The 16,254-nt window shown below is 33.0% G+C and overlaps 2 protein-coding genes across 14 annotated transcripts; both read left to right on the top strand.

Moving 5' to 3' along the window:
- The first annotated feature begins 1,256 nt into the window (after positions 1 to 1,256).
- Positions 1,257 to 5,927, top strand: LOC123205396 (TATA-box-binding protein 2). Its single transcript, XM_044622344.1, has 9 exons — positions 1,257 to 1,906; positions 3,260 to 3,347; positions 3,485 to 3,556; positions 4,151 to 4,201; positions 4,521 to 4,565; positions 4,684 to 4,776; positions 5,091 to 5,192; positions 5,298 to 5,371; positions 5,597 to 5,927. Coding segments are annotated over exons 1-9 (606 nt in total). The 5' UTR covers positions 1,257 to 1,826; the 3' UTR covers positions 5,598 to 5,927.
- Positions 5,928 to 6,361: 434 nt separating this feature from the next.
- LOC123205314 (pentatricopeptide repeat-containing protein At4g13650) lies at positions 6,362 to 14,744 on the top strand. 13 transcript variants are annotated; one of them, XM_044622283.1, is made up of 10 exons: positions 6,362 to 6,894; positions 7,018 to 7,086; positions 7,700 to 7,836; positions 7,989 to 8,153; positions 8,242 to 11,464; positions 11,824 to 11,941; positions 13,140 to 13,189; positions 13,450 to 13,518; positions 13,833 to 14,018; positions 14,104 to 14,744. In XM_044622283.1, the coding sequence occupies exons 3-5, from the start codon at positions 7,801 to 7,803 to the stop codon at positions 11,341 to 11,343; spliced, it is 3,303 nt and encodes a 1,100-aa protein (XP_044478218.1). In that variant the 5' UTR covers positions 6,362 to 6,894; positions 7,018 to 7,086; positions 7,700 to 7,800; the 3' UTR covers positions 11,344 to 11,464; positions 11,824 to 11,941; positions 13,140 to 13,189; positions 13,450 to 13,518; positions 13,833 to 14,018; positions 14,104 to 14,744. The 13 variants fall into 13 exon arrangements, with proteins under 13 accessions (XP_044478218.1, XP_044478229.1, XP_044478195.1 ...); XM_044622294.1 differs by lacking the exon at positions 13,140 to 13,189 and having other exon boundaries at positions 13,833 to 13,905; XM_044622260.1 differs by lacking the exon at positions 13,140 to 13,189.
- Positions 14,745 to 16,254: the final 1,510 nt, after the last annotated feature.

Raw genomic sequence — 16,254 nt, 5'->3', positions numbered from 1 at the left:
ATTAAAAATTTCATAAAGAAAGTTTGAGTTAGAGTTTTACACAAACTTTATGAAATTTTCACTATCGTTTATATATATTACAATTTAAATGTTAGGGGGATTTAAAAATAGATTGGTGAGTAGGAAAAAACACCCAAAAAAACTCACAAAAGATTAATAATAGAAATTATGTAAATTATCTAAAATTATTTTTTTATGTATCATAAAAAGAATACTAATTAGGGTTTTAAATTGTTAGAAATGATCAGACAATACTTACTCTAACTCTGATTCATAATATACTTCTATCCACTGATTAAAAAAATAACTATCAAGAACAAAATGATATTTTACCTTTTTTTTAAGTGCTCATTTTCCTTTTCCTATAGTAAAAAAGAGAAAAAAAAAAGATTAAAACAACATCATATATATATATATATATATATATATATAAGGGCTTTTTGTTCTTTCTTTCATATATTCATGGAAATCAATTTCTTGCCTTGATTCATGGACTAATGGAATGCATGATTCTTGTTTGTATAGAGAATTGTAAGATTAATAGGTCTGTTTATATAAATTTACTCTACTTTTTAAATATTAAATATTTACATCATACAAATAGTATAATATAGAAACTATTTTTACCTTTAACTTTGGATAAAAGTGGGGTTGACGCAATTGTTAAAAGTTGGACTTCGCTAACCTGTTTTTTCATAGATATATAATTTAAAATTTTAATTTATATTTTTAACTAAAAATTCTTTAAACCTTAATTTTAATTAAAAAAATCCAACAATCAATAATCAATAATCAGTAATTCAGAATTTGAGATTATTCTTAATGTCTTTGTGTAGACAAAAAATAGTTGTTTATGAGATACGATCGAAATGTAAAAGTTTTTATGTGATTAAACAATACTCTTATACAGATTTTATACTTTGATTAAATGTAAAAGCATTTTAAAAAGTATTTAGATTTTATGATATAAGTATTTAAAATATAAAAATATGATAAATTTGTATGGATAAACTTAGAAAGCTGTAAAAATTTGAATTTTGCATGTATTAATACATGTATACGAACCAAAATACCTCCTTTAAAAAAGAGTTCCAAAAGAAATTGCCGACTTTACACTCCACTTTCCCAATTCTCCCTTCTAGAGCCTTGTACCGAAAATTCCCCACATGATTAACCGTTAACACCAGGTAACACTTTCCTATTACCGGCTCCTCATCCATCTACCCGGTCATTTCTATATATATTCCAGCTAGGGTACTAAAACACACCGTTTTAACCCACGCTCCTTTCCCTTTATCTCTCTCTCACATCGAGATGACACCGAACTCCAACCTCAATTTCCTCATCCTCAAAACCCACACATCCATCCACGATTCTTTAAATCAAAACCTATAAAAGACTCTCCTCTTCAAAATTTTCCCTCGTTATTCACCTGATTTCAACGCCTTACCCTCCAATTTCTGGGTGTTTCTCTTCCGCGTCTCTTTCAAAACCCTAGATTTCCCACGATTTGATCCTAATCTGTCCCAATTTGTATTAAGATCGTGCTTTATTGTGGTAATCTTGATCTTTTAGCGTAGAAAAGAAAAACCCAGAAGTTATTTCTTTTGTGATTTTGCGCTTTTGTTGTCGTTGAGTTGAATTTGGATCAAAGAATTTAGGGAAAACAAAATTTGATCTTTATTCTTGAGGAGAAAAAACCCAGATTTTGAGAAGAGAAACCCATATATTCTTTTTAGTGAAGGAAGGGATAAAAGCGTGAAAGTTGTTATATTTGTGTATAATAATTCAGGGATTTTATTGATAAGTGAGGAACAAAGCAAGATATGGCTGAACAAGGTGGCTTGGAAGGGAGCCAGCCGGTGGATCTTTCCAAGCACCCGTCTGGCATTGTTCCCACTCTTCAGTAAGTCTCATTTTTCTGCATTTATAGGCATATTTATAAATAAAATATGTATAGCTACATATGCGTCTATGGATTTGTTCTTTCAGCTGCTTTGATGGATATGGAGGTTATGGGTGGACGATTTGTGGTATAGATATTGTAATTTTTTTTTTTATTAGTGCAGATGGACATATGGACATGTGAAGGTGTTGTCTGGCTAAAGAAGAACCCTGTTTATTGATGAATTTGTTATCTTCAATGTCTTGATTGGATTTTTATATGGATTTGGCTTTTGAATTTGATTATAATGGGTTTGTAAAGGAGGATATTGGGTAGGTTGTAAAATGTTAAAGCTAAAAAGATTGGATTGAAGATTTGGACTTCTGTTTGTATGTGCATATTAAATTTGGATAAACTGATTTTTTTGACTTGATATTTATGGATGCATAGTATAATCATGGCTTTTGTAATAAGATTTATAAATGCCATCTGGGCTTAATTTATTTGGGATTGAGGTGCTATTCTTTCAGGACCAATAATATGGCAATAAGAAGAATAGCTGGATATTCATATGATTTGAAGTCCTATTTTGTATGGATATAAAATAAATATTTTTTTGAATCTAAGAGTTAATTTTTCTGTAAATTGTATGTACTTATTATTGATATTTTGTTGCATCCTCTTTAAGTTTTTACTAGCATCATCTTTTTGTATGGTTATCAAATATATTTTTTGTGCCTTTTTTGGGCAATTAAATCAAGCAATTTATGATTTATGCCCTATTGAATACAAAAAAAAAAAAAAGATTGGTGGAATATGTTTGCATTTTGTATACAATCACTTTTTATTCTAAAGAGCAGTGTTTGAATTGTGAAATGAACAATTTAAGGCAATGTTTACTGAAACAAGACATCGAACCAGCATGTGACATTCTACACTGTGGTAATATAGTTGATCTACAACTTTGATGGCCTTCTTATGTCAATGTGTAGATTTATTACAACTGATATAATTGAGCTGTTTGTATCTTGTTTGATGTTGCAATAAATATGGTATTTGTTTATTGTTATGTGATGTTTGTCCATTTGCCAGCTGTTCCTTTCAAGTCTCATATATAACATCTCTAGTCCGGTGTTGATACATGAATGACCACCATCATATGTTTCACTTACTATTTTTGATCGAAGATGTCTCATTATATTGGTTGTTAAGTATTGAATTTTTTCCTTTTCCATTTTTAAATTTATGAGTGAAGGGTTGGGGAAAAAATCTACTCTTTACTGGCTACTTATATCTGTCATTTTCCTTTAGATGCTCTTAGTCATTCTAAATTTGAAGTCTTACCATTATTCTGAATCATTACTGTTTGTTTAGGAACATTGTATCGACTGTTAACTTAGATTGTAAGCTGGATCTGAAGCAGATTGCCTTGCAAGCCCGTAATGCCGAATACAATCCCAAGGTATGTTGGATATTTAGTAAAAAGGAACCGTTTGGTTGCGCAGACATAATTTATTATTATCTTCTGTGTAATACTGATACTTGTATAGTTATACATGCTGTATTCAATGAATTACTTTTCTTTTAATGTCTCTACAGCGTTTTGCTGCCGTCATTATGAGAATAAGGGAACCAAAAACTACAGCTTTGATTTTTGCATCTGGAAAGATGGTAAGTTATTTTTACTTCCCTAAATTTTTATCTTCACCATCATAATATAACTACCTATAAGCTTGTTTTACTGTCATGTGTACTGCTGTCTTAATAATCAGTGGTTTGATGGATCTTTCTTCATCTATTTGGCCTGTTTCTGTTCTCTTGTTTTGTTCACATCAATAAATGTTTCTGTTTTGATCATGCTTCCATTTGTATTGAAAATGATATCTTCAACAGATACACTATGATACATCAACATATTAGAATTTTTTTATTGCAGAACTGTACACTTTTTCTCTGTGGTTGTATGAGAATATAACTCCTAGGATGTGTCAAATGATATGGCTTTGGTTTACATTTTAGAGTGTCAAATCCCATGGGGACCACCTGCCAAGATAATTTAGCTCAGGTTTGTTGATTACTAAAGATTTTAAGGTCTAACAATAGTCCCCAGTTTTGAACTCAATGCAATCAGTGGAGGATTTCTGTTATATGAGAAAAAAAAAGTCAAATGCCACCTGTGTATGATTGTTGTTCCTTTATATTGGAAGTGATTTAATTTATATGCCTTGTCTTTTACCTTAAAAAGCTTTTTCTGTCTTGTTTCAGGTTTGCACTGGTGCAAAGAGTGAACAGCAGTCAAAACTGGCAGCAAGAAAGGTTTGAGTTGGCCTGTGAAATGCTTGTAACTCTTAACTATATCCATCATCATAGTTGCAGATGTAATTGATATAAAACAAAGTACCAACATGTTTTCAAGATAAGACGTGATCATAATGCATTCCTCTATCTAGAATTATGTTTTAAAATTTTCCATATTGAAGTGATGAAGAGTTATGGATGTTGACTAATCATAAGATTTAGTATGCATAATAGGTGCTTATTTTCTTGATTTAACAAACAATGGAGACTTCAACTAATTGAATTACTATTTGGGGCATGTAGTTATTTAGTTTCACATCTTCTTTGTGTTTTTCAGTATGCTCGAATCATTCAGAAGCTTGGTTTTCCAGCTAAGTTCAAGGTATTTGGTCTTTCTCTCTCTCTCAGAGCAAAAGTTGGCCCAAGCTTGTTACTTCAAGCTGTTGTTATCATTTGGAAGACTATTTATATGTTTTGCCCACTTTATTTTTTTGATGCAGGACTTCAAGATTCAAAATATAGTTGGTTCTTGTGATGTTAAATTCCCTATCAGACTTGAAGGTCTTGCATACTCCCATGGTGCTTTCTCAAGTGTATGTCATATTTATCCTTTGTTAATTTTCATTTTCCACCACATTAATGGACTAATGTCATATATTTATCTTTTTTGTTAATTTTTATTTTCCACTGTGTAATGGATAAATACTTTCCTTCGGATTTGTTTTTCAATTGGTAAGTGGTCTTTTTACACTTTGTGTAACCATGTTCTTTATATTATTTGGTTGATGTAAAAATGCAGCTAGTTCATTCTCTCTTTTTAGTTAGTTCTGAAATTGTGCTGTGGGAACTTACTTGCTGCTATATATTTTGCCATCTCTTGTTTTTCATATTGTTCTTTTTAATACAGTATGAACCAGAACTCTTTCCTGGCCTCATATATCGAATGAAACAACCAAAAATTGTGCTTCTAATTTTCGTCTCTGGAAAGATTGTGATTACAGGAGCTAAGGTGCTTTTGGGTTTCTTCATTTATTTCTTTTTGCTCCTTTAATGTGTATGCTGTTCCCCAACAGATTTGCTGACTGACAAGAATTTTCTTTATTTGATACTATAGGTACGAGATGAGACCTATACGGCATTTGAAAATATATACCCTGTGCTTACTGAGTTCAGGAAGGTCCAACAGTGGTATGGGATCCCTCCCCACTCTCACTCATTCATGTATGTGTGCATATGCATAGAAACACGAGTGCACATCCTATAACATCTGGATTTTTTGTCTGGTCTACTTCTGATTGATTTCAGAAAGCAATTCTAAAATCTTTTGAAAGAAAATAACAAAAACTTAAGCATGGAAAATTTAATTATTCCTTTTGACAAAGGACAGAAAGTGTTGCTTGATATTTGCTGCAGACCTGCAGATGATGCGTATGTGAATTGAGCGCTTTGACACTGCAGTGGATGGTATTCAGTTCAGAAATTATCTTTTTTATCACCTGGTGTTGAAGGAGGTTGATTCAAGTGTGAAGATATATGAAGCATGGGCTTTGAGAGCTGGCTTTTACAGTTAGGGTTTGGTCCTGGACAGACACCTTCTCAGAATTGATACATAATGAGCTGAAATACTGTGTAATTACACATTTGGTGAGAGGGAGTGAAGCCACATATTTGTTTCTGATTAATTTAATGTGAACCAAAAATTTGGATGCTTCTAATAATAACAACTTTGTTCCAATTTTGACAACTGATAAATGGTTATACATCTTCTATGGCATAAAACTGTATGGAGTTTGTGTGGTCATTTTAATTTTTATATTTGGCTTTTCTATATTATTATTCTAAGCAGTGAGTTTGCAGTTTCAGCTTTTGTGTGACTTCACCAGAAATGAATGCATGGCTTGCTGCTCATCTCAAGGCTTAAACTGTGTGTTTACACCCAATCAGTAAATTCATATAAAAATAAACAACTAAAAGAAGGTGAAAAAAATGGTGAGACATGTTGTCACCTTTCTCCGTTTATTGGACTTAAACTGTGAATTGGTATCTATTTTCTTCTACTTTCTCGGTAAATAAATGGTAAGGTTCAGTTCGTGGACCTCATATTTGCTAAAAACAGTCAAAACTCTCTACGCCGAAAACTGCCAGCGCCCCTACCTAAAGATAAGTTGATTTGAGTTGACTTCAGCAATGGATTAGTTTGAGTTTAGCGCAAACTTGGTAAACAGTAACACCAGAAAAGAAACAAGAAAAATCATAAAAAAAAAGTAGGTGAAAAATTGTTAAATAAGAAAAAAAATTGTCATAGCAAAAAAAAAAAGGCTAGTGAGCTCTAGTTTAAGTTTGGTTCATTTGAGTTTATATCAGTTTGGCTTGGATCTATCCTGTGAGAGGATGGTTGATTCGGGAAAATATGAGGGGCATTTAGTTTTAAATATTCATGGGGTTTTGCATGAAATCTTAGTGGCGGTGGCTGATATTTGTCTTCATGATAGATTAGCCCACTTGACAATTGAGCCGCACATTTCCCCGCCATTCTCACTGTCAGAAACCCCTTTCAACACTCTAATCTAACACGACGCCGTCTTCCCCTTCCCTCTCGTTTGAGCCAGACCCCAGAACAAATTCTGGCATCAAAACGCTATAACCCGACCTCCCCAATTCAGCACTGCCAATCGTACAAATCGGAGTTTACTTCGACGACTATTAGAAATGTAATTCTCTCAATAGTCCCTCAAATTCTTATCAAATTTATTATTAATTTAAAAATTTTTCGGATTTAATTTGAGCTTACATGTAGGTTTTGTTTTTTATATTTTATTTTTTAATTTGAGAAGCAAGAGCATTGCCAGCTGAGCTCCAGAGACTTCTAAATATGAACAAAGAACTCGATGAGAGATCCCATTGTAAGTCTCTTTCGATAGTCTAAAGCCTCATAATTCACATACATGTATGCATGCATGTATATACGGTGTTGTGAAATTGTGATGCATTTACTTAATTTAAATTATTCACATAGACAGTAGATGCATAAACGTATGCATTATAACTGTGTACGTTCATAATGAGTTAACGAAACCCAATCCCTCTAATAACTGTATCATTTTTGGGTTAAAATCTCAATCTGTGAATGTGTTTTCTAACATGATTAATAATCTGCCTATTAATTGTGCCATGTTTGGGTTCAAATCTCAATTTGCAATGTTTTTTTTATCATGATTAATTAAACGGGTAATATAACTTGTATATATTTGTTATTGACACAATCTATCATTTACAACAAATTTTTTTTTTCTCCACATAATTAATTGTTTATGATATAATTTATCATTGATGATATGATTAATCACTTATGAAATAATTAACTTTTATGACATGATTTCTTATTCTTGACATGATTAAGCATAAAAATCCATTTATAACACAGTTAAAATATGTTTAGTTTATATGTTTAATAAGTTAAATATATCATAAATGCATTGAATTGTGTTGTAACACAAATATAACATATTTTTTTAGTTGGGTGAAGAGGCTTCGACTTGTGTTATCAATATTATATTTATGTTGCACAGATGATTAAATAGATCTTGTTTCAAGTCAGGTAGGTATGACACAACAAAATGTTGACACCTCTACTGCAAAATGTGACTAAAGTGGTGAATTTTAACATTGCCCTTGAAATTTGTTATTTGTTTCATCTATGTTAAGTGGGTTATTCTATAATTAAGTTAACCCTTGAAATTTCCCATTTGTTTATTATTGACAATTTTTTTCTTTTAATTTTTTGGGGTACTTTTGTATGTTTCAGTGCTTTTGCGGGCATTGGAGGTTGAGTTTTAGTGGGTTTAGTAACACTGCAATTACAAGAATTATGTTTCTTAAGCCCACTTCTCTTCGTTTGTCTCTTTCATATCCTTTCTCTTATTGTAAATTCCAACCAAATAACAAAATCTCCCAACATAAGTTTCGCCAGGTAACTAGTTTATCATTTATATGTAAACTATAAATTAATCCCATTTGGTTATGATAGACATTTTTTTGGGTGTTTTTGTGTGTTACAGTGCTTTTGTGGAAATTGGAGGAGATTGAGTGTTAGTGGGTTCAGTAACACTGCAATTTGTCATTCAATTGATGAGTTTGATGTCCAAGAAAGTGAGTGGAATCTCAAGGGATTTCAGGTCCTCCAGTTGATGGAAAAGCGTGGAATTATTGCGAATTGTCAGACGTTTATTTTTCTTTTGGATGGTTGTTTGAATTCTGGGTCTTTTATTGAAGCTAAAAAGATTCAAGGAAGGATTATAAAGTTGGGTTTTGATGGAGAGCAAGTGTTGTGGGATAAACTTCTTGATGTTTATGTACAAAGTGGTGATTTAGATGGTGCAATCAAGGTTCTTGATGATATGCCTATTACAAGTGTGTTTTCTTGGAACAAGTTAATCTCCGGGTTTATTGCAAAGAAGTTGAGTGGTAGAGTTTTGGGTGTGTTTTCACAAATGATGAGTAAACATGTGAATCCAGATGAAGCAACTTTTGCAAGTGTTTTGAGGGCCTGTGGTGATGGTGGCAATGTTGCTATTGAATATGTTAAGCAGGTTCATGCTATGATTATTTATTATGGTTTTGGTTCTAACACACATGTTTGTAATCGGTTAATAGATTTGTATGCCAAAAATGGGTTTGTGGATCATGCTAAAAAGATTTTTGATAACTTAGTTTTAAAGGATAGTGTATCTTGGGTGGCTATGATCTCTGGCTTTTCTCAAAATGGACATGAACAAGATGCTATTCATCTATTGTGCCACATGCACATATCGGGAATATTACCTACACCTTATGCTTTATCCAGTGCTTTAAGTGCTTGCACTAAGATAGAGCTTTATGAGAAGGGAGAGATGTTTCATGCGCTTGTTTTCAAGTGGGGCTTTTCTTCTGAAACATATGTGTGTAATGCTCTTGTGACATTGTATTCTCGTGCTGGGAATTTTATATCTGCTGAACAAATTTTTAGCAAAATGCAGCAGAGGGATAGTGTTTCATATAACTCTCTGATCTCTGGGCTAGCACAGTGTGGATTTAGTGATAGAGCTTTGGAATTGTTTGAGAAAATGCAGCTTGACTATTTGAAACCAGATTGTGTCACTATTGCAAGTCTCCTGAGTGCCTGTGCATCAGTTGGGGCTCTAAATAAAGGAGAGCAACTTCACTCTTATGCAATTAAAGTGGGGATCTCTAAAGACATTATTGTTGAAGGTTCCTTGCTTGATCTTTATGTAAAATGCTCTGGTGTAGAGAGTGCCTATGAATTTTTTCTCACAACAGAGAGGGAAAATGTTGTTCTTTGGAATGTGATGCTGGTGGCTTACGGGCATTTAGATAACCTAAGTGAATCTTTTAGGATATTCAGAGAGATGCAGATTGAAGGTGTACTGCCTAATCAGTACACCTATCCAAGCATATTGAGAACTTGTACCTCGCTAGGAGCTCTTGATCTAGGAGAGCAGATTCATACTCAACTCATAAAGACTGGCTTTCAGTTTAATGTGTATGTTTGTAGTGTGCTCATTGATATGTATGCTAAGAATGGAAGGCTAAATACTGCAGATGGAATTCTGAGAAGACTCTCTGAGGATGATGTTGTTTCCTGGACAGCTATGATTGTTGGCTACTTACAGCATGATATGTTTGCTGAAGCACTAAAACTTTTTGAAGAAATGCAGAACCAAGGGATTCGATCTGATAACATGGGATTTTCAAGTGCAATCAGTGCGTGTGCTGGTATTCAAGCACTCAATCAAGGACGACAATTACATGCTCAATCCTATGTCTCTGGTTTTTGGGATGATCTTTCTGTTGGAAACTCCCTTGTTAGTCTTTATGCTAGATGTGGTAGAGTCGAAGAAGCACTCTTAGCATTTGAGAAAATTGGTGCTAAAGATAGTATATCATGGAATGGACTGATTTCAGGATTTGCGCAGAGTGGATATTGTGAGGAAGCGCTGAATGTCTTTTCTCAGATGAATAGAATGGGAGTAGAAATTAATATGTACACATTTGGTTCTGCAGTTAGTGCTGCCGCCAATGTAGCAAATATAAAACAGGGAAAGCAAATCCATGCCATGATTATAAAAACAGGTTATGATTCAGAAACTGAAGCTTCTAATGCTTTAATCACATTGTATTCAAAGTGTGGCAGCATTGATGATGCCACGAGAGAGTTCCTTGAAATGCCTGAAAAAAATGAGGTTTCATGGAATGCTATGATCACAGGCTTTTCTCAACATGGATATGGTATAGAGGCAATAGATCTATTCGAGAAGATGAAACAGACAGATGCAATTCCGAACCATGTGACCTTTGTGGGAGTGTTATCGGCTTGTAGCCATGTGGGTTTGGTTAATGAAGGCCTTGGCTACTTTGAATCCATGAGGAAAGAATATCTCTTAGTGCCTAAACCTGAACATTATGCCTGTGTTGTTGATCTCCTTGGTCGGGCAGGCCTCTTGGAGCGTGCTCAGGAATTTATAGAGAAGATGCCAATTGATCCAGATGCAATGGTTTGGAGAACCCTTTTAAGTGCTTGTAGAGTTTATAAGAATCTGGAAATTGGAGAGTTTGCTGCTCATCATCTTCTAAAATTGGAACCTGGAGACTCTGCAACTTATGTTCTTCTATCAAATATATATGCAGTGGCTAAGAAATGGGACTCTAGAGATCATATGAGGCAAATGATGAAAGATAGGGGTGTGAAGAAAGAGCCTGGCCAAAGCTGGATTGAGGTTAAAAATTCAATTCATGCATTCTTTGTTGGGGATCGCCTCCACCCACTAGCGGATAAAATATACGACTTTTTGGAAAACCTGAATGAAAGGGCAGCCAAAATTGGTTATGTGCAAGAGCGTTATAGCCTTTGGAGTGAGATAGAGCAAGAGCAGAAGGATCCAACTGTATATATTCACAGTGAGAAACTGGCTATTACTTTTGGTCTTCTTAGTTTGTCTAATACGATTCCTGTACGTGTCATTAAAAATCTTCGTGTATGTAATGATTGCCATAATTGGATTAAATATGTTTCAAAAATATCAAATCGGACTATTGTGGTACGAGATGCCTACCGCTTTCATCATTTTGAAGCTGGTGTTTGTTCATGTCGAGATTATTGGTAAATGAAAGTCCATGTGGTGATTGAGAACAAAAAAGTATTGATGTCATGAGACTGGGAAATTCTCTTCAAGCTCAGACGAGGAGAGTCTGCCTTCTGCTGAATTCACCTTTTGGAAGATTATGGTAATGAGACAAACTTCACTTTATTTTTTTAATATTTTGTTTAATTGTTGTGTATTTGCTCTAATGTGTTTTTGTGATTTTTTTTTTTTTTAAACAAAATTGGATTTTCTCCTTGCATAATGTTATTTTCTTTGTTGTATCCTCATCATAAAACCTTCTCTAAGAAATCCGCCTCTATCAGTGTCATCTTTTTTTTCCCATGTAGAGATTATTTTCAATTTTCTCATTTATCTTTTGGGTTATCCCAGTTGCCTACCGGGGTTTTATTCTTTCTGGTTCATCTACTGCCTCAAGCTATTGGACATGTAGACTAGTCTAAGAAGCTCTACTAAGTTTTCTTCTTTTTCATTTTATATCAGTTGCAGAAGATGTTTCTTTCAAGATTCTGTAACACGTTAAAGAATTTTGTGGCTCTGGCTATGCTGACTTGGCAATTTGACTAGGTTGATTCTTCTTTATTTCTGCAGTTTCAAGAAGGTAAGGTTTATTACATCATTCCTTATCTAGAGAATTGAGTTGCTATCTTTTGTCTGTCTTCTCATCTAATTATCTCTCTTTGTTCGTGCATGTGGTGTGTGGGATGATATAAACTGTCTGATCCGATGTAGTGTTTGAAGAGAACTTATCATTCTACTCCTGTTGGAATATGTGTGCATTTTGTGTCGCCTTTTATTCTAAGGAAATGGAATGTTTGAATTATGAAACAAATAATAGAAGACAATGTTTACCCAAACAACATTGATGTAGTTTGAACAGAAAGATTAAACTTTGCGATTTAAAAGTTTGTGATTGGCTCGCACTTGATTCAGGTTCGTGTGGACGTATAGGACTAGGCTCGGGTTTGCACGAGATGTTCAGCTCGGCCAAAGTTGAACATATTCGCTCAGCTAACAAAATGTAAATTCAGCTCGGTTATAAGGCTAAGATTAAATGTCAATTATTCTACAGAGGAAACGATGTAGGCAATCACAAAGAAAGAAAAAAGAACATTTAGAGTTCAAACCTACTACAACAGTGTAGCCACATCAGACCTAGATCTCAATCTTCTCATAACTCTTAACTTAAGCACACATACACACATCATGCATATATATAAACATATTAAGAAAGCGAGATACTGAGAGGGAGAAAGTATATTTAATGATGCGAGCCATGCTTAGCTTTGTTCAGGTTTAGGCTCGGATTCGTTTTTTTGACTACTATACAACTTGTATTTGGGTTCGTGTTTATTTATCTCATGTTCATATTTGGGCTCGTTCGGGCAAAGTTTGTTTCGAGCTCGAACAAATTCGGTTTGAATCTAACCTTAGTTTGTACTCATTAAGCTTTATGTCTCATAAATAACCTCACTAATCTGGTGGTGATACATGGTTGGCCACCATCACACATTTCACTTACTATTTTTTATTTGATATGTTTCATTATGTTGGTTGCCATGTATTTAATTTTTTTTCCTTTCCATTCTTAAATTTATGAGTGAAGGGTTTGGGAAAAAATCCACTATTTACTGGCACCTTTACAATTAACTTTAAATAAACTATGAAAATTTATATATGTAGCACCGTAACAATTGGTTTTGTTTTTTTTATATTATTATGGTGGAATAGCTAAAATTTGATTGGTCATTCTAAATTTGAAGTCTTAACATTATTCAGAATAATTACTGTTTATTTAGGAACGTTGGATCGACTGTTAACTTAGATGGTGAGCTGGATCTGTCCCAAGGTATGTGGGATGTTTACTAAAAAGGAACCGTTGAATAGTTTGTGTAATATGAATGAGTTTGATTGCTTACCTGCTTGTTGGGCATACAGGGCATGACACCTAGCCTCTCTATATTTTTTTACATGTTTTTCTTTGTATTTTGTGGATTGTCTTGTTTGGTTGCCAGACATGATTAATTATTGTCTTGTGCATAATGCTGAGACCTGTATTGTTATACGTACTGTACTCAATGAGTGACCTTTCTTTTAATGTCTCTGCAGTATTTTGCTGCCGTCATTATGAGAATAAGGGAACCAAAAACCACAGCTTTGCTTTTCGCTTCTGGAAAGGTGGTTCCCTCATTTATTATCTTCACTGTCATAATATAACTACTAATAAGCTTGCTTTACTATCATATTTACTGCTGTCTTAAAAATCAGTGGTTTTATGGATCTTTCTTCACCTATTTGGCCTGTTTCCGTTCTCTTGTTCACATCAATAAATGTTTCTGTTTTGATCATGCTTCCATTTGTATTGAAAATGATATCTTCAACAAATACACTGTGACACATCAACATAATAGAATTTTTGATTGCGGTATTGTAAATCTTTGTTTCTGTGGTTGTATCAGAATATAACTCTTAGAATGTGTTAAATGATATAGCTTTTATTTACATCGAGGAGCTTAAAGGCGCAAATCTCATGGGGAGTGCCTACTGGGATGATTTAGCTCTCAGGTTTGTTGAATACTTACGGTTTTAAGGTCCACCGATAGTCCCCACTTTTGAACTCAATGCAAGCAGCCAAGGATTTCTGTTATCTAACAAAAAATTAGTCAAACGCCACCCGTGTATGATAGGTGCCTTTACATTGGAAGTGATTTAATTTATTTGCCTCGCCTTTTAGCTTAAGAAGCTTTCTCTGTCTCATTTCAGGTTTGCACTGGTGCAAAGAGTGAACAGAAGTCAAAACTAGCAGCAAGAAATGTATGTATCGGCCTGTGAAATGCTTGTAACTATTAACAATATCCATGATCCTAGTTGCAGATGTGATAGATATAAAACAAAATACCAACACATATAGAAGATAAAACAACTTACACATTATCCTAGCATGTGTAAACAATTCATATGTTCAAATATGAGTTTTCATACATTTATACCGACAAGATGGTTGATTGTAGAACACCAACTCTAACATTGGAAACAAGAGCACCCTTTACATTACAAGCTGGAAACTTTAAGGTTAATACAAGCTCACAGGAAAAGGCCCTGTCAGGTTTCTTAAGTCTGCCACCAGAGTGTACTTTTCCTTCTTTCGGTGAGAAGAAACAGAGAGACAGTTAAATGTGGAGGCAAGTTTTAATGTGAGCGATGAAGGGATTCATGATGAAAGTGCAGAGTATGACAGTGATTTTGAGAGTGATGATTTGGCTTGCTTTAGAGGCCTAGTTTTTGGATATCTCCTTTAGGCAAGTTGTGTATAACTCGGTGTCTTTGTCAATTTTTCATTCTGTTTTGATTGTTTAATGATAATTTGTAGTTGTTTGTTTTAATGATAATGTTTTTATTTTACCTATGGTAGAGGTTTTTGTTTGCCTAGTAGTGGGTATAGAGATTTTTATTTGAGTTGGGTTTTCACGCGATTGATTGATGATGTGGGATAAGTTTCCGAATTAGTGATTTAAAATTAAAAATAAATAATAATTATATAACAATAATATATTATCTAAATATTTAATATATATTTATATGATTATTTTTTTATTTTTTTCAATTATTCGGATTCGAATTTGGGATTCAGACATATCCCAACTCCAAACAATTGTTAGACAAGCAAATCACTACTGCCAAGCCATACATTTTTATTTACTTATACTGTTTACCAAATTATTAAATCACAGATAGTTTGGTTTTATATATATATATATTGTAAATATACATACATACATTTATCAATATTATTTATGTCTCGATTTAATCACCAATCCGATCGGAAAAACCCGGCCCCCATGATGATGGAGCATGGAAACTAAGCAAAAGCAAGAGAAATGAAAAGGCCAAAATAACATTATTGGAACGAAAGATTATAAATTGACAGACTTATGAAATGAAATAGAGAGAGAGAGAGAGAGAGGTGGACCAGTTTTAGTTAGATCATCAATTGATACTCTTTTCTCTTTTACAGTGAGGAAGCCAGCCAGGAAGGCTGAAAAGAGGCCCGCCTTTAAATCTAGACACCCCACTATTGACATCTCCCAAACTATATTTTTTATTATATTAATATTTTTCCTAGGATTCTAACAAATTTAATATATATATATATATATATATATGTCTATCTGTAATTGAAAAAATTATAAGAATAATATGATGAATATTTATTAATTCATAGTGTTATGAAATTAATATTTGATTATGCATTCATAATTATATTTTCAATAAAACTATGTATACCTACTTTGAGTACACAAATATATATATATTTATATATGTCATCATGTGATTAGATGATTTTGAATTAAGAATAAAACAATAATCAATCATATGATGACACATATAAATGTGTATACATTTATGTATCCAAAGTGGGTACACATAGTATTACTCTTATATTTTTTTATCACCTACAAAATTTTAGAAAAAAATTATCATTTGATAAAATCTCATACTAATAAAATTATATATATATATATATAATTTAAATATATAAATGATATATTATCATATAATTAAATAATTTTAAATTAAAAATAAATATTATTTAAAAAAAATATGTGTATATATATATAATATTATTCGCTATAAATCCCCATGTAAAAGTTATAAAATGTAACTTTTGGTGGGACAAGGCAATTTACTCTTCTCATTTTAATGTAACCTAGGCAAAATTTAAACCTTCTCTTTAGGGGGTACACATTTCTAGGAACGGTAATTGGGAATTTTATTTTATTATATTATTCAATCATTTTTATACATAAATCAAAATTAGTAAGAACATTTTGATTCTCGAGTACCAAATTACCAATAGCAGTAGGCCGCGTGTAAACATAAAAAAAATTTCAAGTATAACGACGTCGTTTTATA

Source organism: Mangifera indica, chromosome 2 (assembly GCF_011075055.1).
Source record: "Mangifera indica cultivar Alphonso chromosome 2, CATAS_Mindica_2.1, whole genome shotgun sequence".
NCBI lineage: Eukaryota > Viridiplantae > Streptophyta > Magnoliopsida > Sapindales > Anacardiaceae > Mangifera > Mangifera indica.
Note: the sequence above shows the minus strand (reverse complement) of the source record. Positions and strands in the feature narration are given on the sequence as shown.

Excerpts from the sequence above, each read along its gene's own strand:
- LOC123205396 (XM_044622344.1), top strand. The coding sequence starts at position 1,827 with ATGGCTGAACAAGGTGGCTTGGAAGGGAGCCAGCCGGTGGATCTTTCC. Across the intron at positions 3,348-3,484 it reads ATGCCGAATACAATCCCAAG|CGTTTTGCTGCCGTCATTAT; the intron begins GTATGTTGGATA and ends ATGTCTCTACAG. Across the intron at positions 4,566-4,683 it reads GTTTTCCAGCTAAGTTCAAG|GACTTCAAGATTCAAAATAT; the intron begins GTATTTGGTCTT and ends TTTTTGATGCAG.
- LOC123205314 (XM_044622308.1), top strand. The coding sequence starts at position 7,801 with ATGTTGACACCTCTACTGCAAAATGTGACTAAAGTG. Across the intron at positions 7,837-7,988 it reads TGCAAAATGTGACTAAAGTG|TGCTTTTGCGGGCATTGGAG; the intron begins GTGAATTTTAAC and ends TGTATGTTTCAG. Across the intron at positions 8,154-8,241 it reads CCCAACATAAGTTTCGCCAG|TGCTTTTGTGGAAATTGGAG; the intron begins GTAACTAGTTTA and ends TGTGTGTTACAG.